This window comes from Callospermophilus lateralis, chromosome 2, assembly GCF_048772815.1.
Source record: "Callospermophilus lateralis isolate mCalLat2 chromosome 2, mCalLat2.hap1, whole genome shotgun sequence".
Lineage (NCBI taxonomy): Eukaryota > Metazoa > Chordata > Mammalia > Rodentia > Sciuridae > Callospermophilus > Callospermophilus lateralis.
The window spans coordinates 3,884,074-3,890,787 of record NC_135306.1 but is presented as its reverse complement, the minus strand read 5'-3'; the positions used below and the strand labels follow the sequence as shown (position 1 = coordinate 3,890,787).

The 6,714-nt window shown below is 64.0% G+C and overlaps 1 protein-coding gene across 1 annotated transcript; it reads left to right on the top strand.

Annotated features, from left to right (window-relative positions):
* The first annotated feature begins 348 nt into the window (after window positions 1–348).
* LOC143392152 (von Ebner gland protein 1-like) lies at window positions 349–3,207 on the top strand. Its single transcript, XM_076844972.2, has 6 exons — window positions 349–438; window positions 847–983; window positions 1,394–1,464; window positions 2,021–2,131; window positions 2,887–2,988; window positions 3,182–3,207. The coding sequence occupies exons 1-6, from the start codon at window positions 349–351 to the stop codon at window positions 3,205–3,207; spliced, it is 537 nt and encodes a 178-aa protein (XP_076701087.2).
* The last annotated feature ends 3,507 nt before the right edge of the window (window positions 3,208–6,714 follow it).

The following is a 6,714-nucleotide window of genomic DNA, read 5'->3' as shown; positions in this document are numbered from 1 at the left end:
TGCTGCCACCGCACACACCCTCGGGGCTCTGTGCACGGGGGCTGCACCCTCCACCCGGCTCATTTCCTGCCAGATGAAATGTGCGAGTGGCTCCCCTGGACAGCGGCCCTGTCCTGATGATGCCCTGGGGAACGGACACACTGTTACTCAGAGCTTCCAACAACAGTGACATTTCATCTGCTCCACTGCAGACCAGCCACGCTCAGTGGCCAGGAAAGGCCTGGTGGGTGCTCTGTGCCAAGTTCCCCGGGGGCCTGCCCCAAGCAGTATAAAGGGCGGGGAGTGAGGAAGCAGCGCAGCCACTCCAGCCCAGAGAGCCGCCCAGCAGCCGCCAGCACAGACCCCGGCATGAAGACCCTGCTCCTGACCCTGGGCCTCAGCCTCCTCGCTGCCCTGCGGGCCCAGACGCTCCCAGTCGGAGACCAGGAGAACCAGGATGTGAGGCTCAGATGGGCAGGGGGCTGCGGGGGCAGGGAGGGCCAAGACGCCTGGGTGCAGACCCCATCCCTCCCCCATGAAGGAGACCCTCGTTTGGGCACCAGGCCTTGAACCCCTGCCCCAAGGAGACATCACACGGCGCACGGGGTCTGGGCCAGATGGGGCTGCAGAGGGTTGGTGGAAGCAGGGGACACATCTGCCCTGGGAGCCAGCGCCTGGGGTCCTGGCTGAGCTGCAGAAGCTGGGATCTGGCTCTCAGGGGCCTGGTGGGAGTGGGGGTGAGCTCGGGTGGGGAAGGGGCAGAGGATGCTCCAGGTCCCCAGTCCTTGGAGCATAGAGTCCAGGGTAGCTGAGGAGGGGAGGCCCTAGAGGTGGGCCTGAGCCCTGATGGTCAGGTGCCTTCTGCAGGTGTCAGGCACGTGGTACCTGAAGGCAATGGCAACAGACAAGGAGATTCCCTGGAAGAAGCTGGAGTCTGTGTCTGTGACCCCCATGACCATCAAGACCCTGTCAGGGGGCCACCTGGAACTCACCTTCACCGCCCCGTGAGTGTCTGCTGGCTGCATGGTCCTCCCTTTCCACGGAGGAGAGCAGGGCTGGGTGGGGTGCACACCATGCCGGGGGCCTACTCAGCCCTCAGCACCCAGCACCTGAAGCCTTATGGCGACTCTGCCAGGGGGGTTCCTCCCAGGCAGCCTGATATCCCCTGGCAGCCAGTGAGGGGGGTCGGAGGACACAGAGTTCTGGCCACTGTGGGCCCAAAGGCTCTTCGTGGGACACAGAGGGCCACTGGTGCCTGGACCAGTTCAGGATGCTCAGCTTCTGTGAACACCCAAGACTTCCTGTGTGGAGAGGCCTGCTGCTCCTAAAGGCCTGTCTGGGGCCCTCCTGCCAGGCCTGGCCCCGTGGCTGCCCTGAGCAGGGCGGCATTGCCCACGGAGCTTCTGTCCTCCAGGATGGGAGGCCAGTGTCGCCAGATCAGCACTGTGCTAGAGAAGACCGCCGAGCCGGGCAGATACACAGCCCGTGAGTGCTGGGGCCCGTTCAGGGCAGCTCCGGCCACCCATGGGCACATGGGGCCAGCTAGCACCTTCTCAGGGTGGCCTTTGGCCTGAGGCTCTCCTTTCTGGCCCTACTGATACCCAACCTCCACCCCCACCAGACCATTTGTCCACAGAGTCAAACTCCCGACCCCAGTGTTGCTGAGGCTGGTGGATGAGGCCTGGGGGTCTCTGCCCAGGGCTCCCTCTTGGCCACAGCTGACCCCTGGCATTGGTCAGGGCCAGGACTGTACTTGGCTGGGGTTGAGGGTGGATTGTGCTGCCCCAGCTCCAACCTCTGCCAGTCTCATGCCCCAGACCTCCCTGTGACTCACCAGCTTGACATGTGCCATCTCTTGGGTGCGTTGGGTTCCTGGGAAGTGGCCCCAAGGCCTGGGGCCAGGCCAGGTGGGGACCCAGGTCAGGGAGCCCGGGAGGGGGAGGGGGAGTTACTGAGGGGTGTTCTGGGCTGGAGTCAGCCATCCTGGGTCTTCAGTGGAGGATCAGGGCCACTCCCCAACTCGCCCACTGTCCCTCTGCAGATGGGGGCAAGCATGAGGTGCAGGTCCTTAAGTCCCAGGTTGAGGACCACTACATCTTCTACTGTGAGGGGGACATGCACGGGCAGCACATGCGAATGGCAAAGCTTGTGGGTGAGTCACAGTGTCTGGTGGCTCCAGCCTTGGTCCCTCTCCTTTCTCCCTGGCCCCCCTGCCCCTCCCCTAGGAGGAGCCACCAGGATCCAAGGACCTGGCTACCTTGCCCTGATGATGGGTTTTCCTAGAGGAAGCCCGAGTCCCACCTCAGAGCTCAGGCCTGGGATGGCCCGTCCCTGCATGGGAACGCAGGAAGGAGGAGGTGCTGTGGGATGAGTTGAGGACTCGTTGGGGAAACCTGGCAGGGCCATCCATGGTTACCTGTGGGGAGTCCAGCAGGGGTCAGGGAAGGACATGGATGGGGAGCCTGCGTGGGAAGTCCAACTCGGAGCAAACACTGGTGTCAGTCCAATCTAACTTGAAGACAAGGCCTGGCGTCCCCCAGCTCCCCCACAGCCAGGTGCATGGCAACACAGAGCAGTGGACAGCAGGGCTGTGCCTGAGCCTGGGGCGCTCCTCCAGGGCAGAGTTTGTCCTGCCACTCCCTGTCCTGTCCAGGGACAGGCTGGGTGGCTTTAGGGAGAGCGGCTCTGGGCCTTCTGGGTCGGCTGCCCTGGGTGCCCTGTGGATGCTCACGCCCCCTGGTCCTCCTCTCCTAGCTGGGCTCTGCCTCAGCCCCAGGCCTCTGGGTCCAGCCTCCACGTTGAGGTCTCCCTCCCCAGCACGGCGCTGGTCAGTCTTCCAGGCTGGGAAGGAGATGCCAGCAGCTCCCAGCTCTGCCCCAGTCCTGTCTCCCTTGGCCTCTCCTACAGGCAGGTACCCTGAAGTCAACGTGGACGCCCTGAAGGAGTTTGAGCAGGTCGCAGCAGCCAGAGGCCTCAACGCAGACAGCATCTTCATCCCCAAGCAAAGGGGTAGGGAGAGGGCTCTGCAGGGCTCTCCCCGCCCCAGGAGCTCCAGCCAAGGACGGTTACAAGAGCCAAGAGCGAGCTGCATGGATCCTGGCTTTGCCCTTTGAGGGGTGGTGGGAAGTGCTGGCCGAGGGCGGGGCCCTGGGTCCCATGGAATCCCAGGCTCTTCTGAATCGTGTTTTTCTTTCTTCCACAGAAGCCTGCTCTCCAGGGAGCGATTAGGGTAAGACACCAGTTTCAGGGGTTAGGAGGACCTCCCAGTCCTGGGGGTGGAGTGATGGGACTTCCAGGGACACCACCCCTGCTTCTAGGTGGACAGGAGAGCCACCACCTGGCCGGGCAGGCGTGCTCTGCCCCAGGCGTGGCCAGTCCTCGGGTGTCGTCTTCAGGTTTCTCTAGGATGTCATCTGGGCAGTGAGGGAACCCGCCATGGTGACTGCTCCTGGGTGGGACCGCTGGTGGAGACCCTGGCCCTCTCCCCCAACACCCCAGAGTGCTTGCCAGAAGGTGGGAAGTCCCTCAGCACCTCTCTGGCCCTCAGTGGTGACACCATGTGCCCCATGAGTTGCTTGGAAGGTGTGGCAGCCATGCCTGGGGACTTCAGAATCCCTGGTCCCTCGTGCTGTGTGATGTAGGGAGCTGACAGGTCAGAGACTGCCCAAGGTCCCCTGCCCAGGTGTGGGCAGAGCCAGAGTCCACACAGCATCCTGTCCTTCCCTGCCCTCCACTGGCCTGAAGTCACCGTCCCTCCTCCCCCACAGAAGAGGAGCTCTGGGCAACTTGCTCTGACCTCGTGGATGGAGCCCAAAGGTCCCAGCATGCCCCGCTACTGCAGTCCTCCCTTGGCCCACCCCTGGGCTCACTGACCTCCTCTTGTTCCCAGGGCAGGGACACCAGGCTCCGCGGCATCCCCGGGTGGCACCACCAGAACCTCTGGCCTGGGGGACATGGAGGGTGGCCCACCTGGGCCCAGCTGGCTCCCCCCTCTGCCCTTCCCCCCCCCGTCCACCCCACCTTCCTGATTCTGCATAAAGAGCCTCAGCTGTCCCTGGTGTGACCCTGACTATCTGTGGGGCACTTGGGAGGGCCCCCTGCTGGGAAGGAAATGGGTAGGGACATGGATGGGAAGGACAAGGTGCCCAGCACGTCCTGGCTCTCGTGGACAGTGCTGCTACAAAGGGCCTGAGTGGCCGGCTGAGGAGGTGGGAGCTGGCTCTGCCCAGGGTCCCCCTGGGGCTTTCCACATTGGCCACCATGAAGCCCAGTCTGGGGGTGACAGGGAGAGGGTTGTGAGTGTGACAGAGTACAGCTCCTCACCCAGGGGAGGGACCCAGCAGAACTTGGGCGCAGGGGGCCACCTGGGCTCCAGGGCTGCCAACCACCTGGAGGGGTGGCAGGAGTTGGGGGGTGATCACCCTTGAGGGCACAGGCTTACCATCAGGTCCTGACAGCAGGACACTGGGACCCCACACCCACAGTGAGAGGGATCACATCCCCTCTCTGCAGCACTGGCTGGAATCAGGAGCTGCCCCGGGGAAACAGCTCCAGGAGGGGCCTGGCTCCAGACCCTGGTGCTGTGAGGACAGGTCCCCAGTCACTCTGGGGCTTTGCTCTGAGCCGCCGACATGGAGCCCACTGGGGCCACAGGCTCTTCTCCTCCATGGATGAACCAGCCCAGTGTCCCTCTGACCGGGGGCTCCCTCTGCAGAAACCTCCCATGTCCCAGACCCGTGGTGGGGCTGGCCAACACCCTGGGCCCTCTCCTGGACACCAGAGGCCCGAACCCAGACTGCGGGGGCCAGGCAGTCTGTGTCGCAGCCCTGTGAGGAGCTGGGTGCTGCCAGGGGAGGGCTCTGCATGTCACGCACCCACCAGTCTGGGAGGGGTGTGGAGGCCAGGCCATCAGGACACTGGCTTTCTTCAGTGACGATGGCTTCTTCCCCTGTTCCCTGCCACGGCCGAGGCCACCACGCTGGGTGCCTGGCCGGTGTGAGCAGGTGGCTGCCTCTCAGCCTGAGGATCCGGCCCTGGGAGCCTGGGTCCAGCACAGCTTGTCCACCTGGCCTGACCTGCCCTAAGCATGGGCCTCTGAGTGCTCTGTCTCGGCAGAGCTTCCAGACCTGGGGCTGCACTGGCCAGATCCAGGGTCCAGGCCCTTCATGGGGCAGGGGCCCTGAGAGGGGCTTGGCATGGACTTCAGATGAGCTGGCCTTGCCCTGGCCCTGGGTGGGGCCTGGGCCCAGTGTCGGGCACCCTGCAGGGGGACTGGACATGGGGCTGACCAGGGAGGTGGCCATGAGCAAGAGGGGCAAGAGCCAGAGGCACTCTTAACAGAACCCCTCCACTGCCACTCACATAGGGCAGGACCCCCAAGGGCCCCATGAGGTCAACTTCTCGCAGGGAAGCAGCTTCCAAAGGGGCTCTGAGCTGCACCCCTCGGAGGCCACAGTGCCCCGTCCAGTGCACAGACGGGGGCCTCGGGTGCCCTGAGTGACTCTAGGAAGGGAGGTTGGTGTTGGGCTCAGCTCCTCCCTGACTGCAGCTGGTGGGGTGGGCCTGCCCTCACTGCTGCCCCCTACAGTCCCCTGCAGACTGACTCCCTCCAGACCTGTCCTGGACCCTGTGGCCTCCCTTCCTGTCCACCTGCGGGCTCGGGCGGACAGTGCTGCCCTTCCTCCCACGTGTGTTTGAAAGGGGTTTGGAGAATCCTCTGTAGCCTCGAGTCACACAGGTGTCCCCAAAGAGGGCTTCAGATCTGATGACCATTCACGAGCCTGAGGCCCAACTCAAAGGATGGAAATGACCAGAGCCCAGGCTGGCCCTGCGGGACTCCCAGACTCTCCCCGCTGTTTCTCTGGGTCAGCCTGGAGGGGTCAGCACCCCTCAGAGACATGTTTTGCCTGTCCAGGGACACTGACCATTCACCTGCCCTCCAGGCCAGGTCCTGGAACCTCGGTCACCTCCCTCTTGCCCTTCTGGCCCTGCCCTCCAACCCCTCGTCCTGGCCTATGAGCCGTTCCTGCTCAGCCCCAAAGCCTCTCACCCGTGTCCTTCCTGTGGTCCCAGCTGGTGGGCTGTGAGCGACCTGACCCACCTCCCTGGGCAGCCAGACCTCCACTTGGGCTCGAGGGAATGTCTCTTGATCCTCTCAGCCACCGGGCACTTGCTGGTCCACCTCAGGGTTTCCACAGGTACATTTTGTCTTAGTGATTTGGTGGGTGGAGCCACACAACCTCAAACCAGCCACTTGGTGGCAGGTGGCACTTGCACCTACTGTGCAGCCACCACCTCTGTCCAGTGCCCAGTTCTCAGTCCAAAGTGAAGCCCCCGCCCCATGAGCAGCCGCTGCCTGAGCCCCCACCCCAGGAATGGCAGCTGTGGAGCTGGCCCCGCCCTGGGCACTGGCCTTTCAGGACCCTGCCCCATGGAGTCCACAGTGTGCTGCCCAGAGCAGGTGTCTGCAGGTCCACCCTGGGGTCACAGGCTCGCTCCTTCCTATGGCTGGATGCTCATCCACTGTGGGGAGGGCCCAGCTGTGGTCTACTGATTCCTCGTGGGTGGGTGCTGGGCTGTGCCCACCTCGTGGCTCCTGGGAAGGGGGCTGCTGTGCCCAGGTGGCCCCTGCACTTCTCTGAGATGCTGTTCTCAGTACTTGGGGGTCCCTGGTTCCCGGTGCACCTGCTGTGGTTTTCTCTTCTCCATCTCCGTCTTGGGTGCCCAGGTCCTCCT

What these genes read in the sequence shown, in the direction of transcription:
- LOC143392152 (XM_076844972.2), top strand. Translation starts at nt 349, where the DNA reads ATGAAGACCCTGCTCCTGACCCTGGGCCTCAGCCTCCTCGCTGCCCTG. An exon ending in GAGACCAGGAGAACCAGGAT is followed by an intron (nt 439 to 846) that starts GTGAGGCTCAGA and finishes TGCCTTCTGCAG; the next exon opens with GTGTCAGGCACGTGGTACCT. An exon ending in GAACTCACCTTCACCGCCCC is followed by an intron (nt 984 to 1,393) that starts GTGAGTGTCTGC and finishes TCTGTCCTCCAG; the next exon opens with GATGGGAGGCCAGTGTCGCC.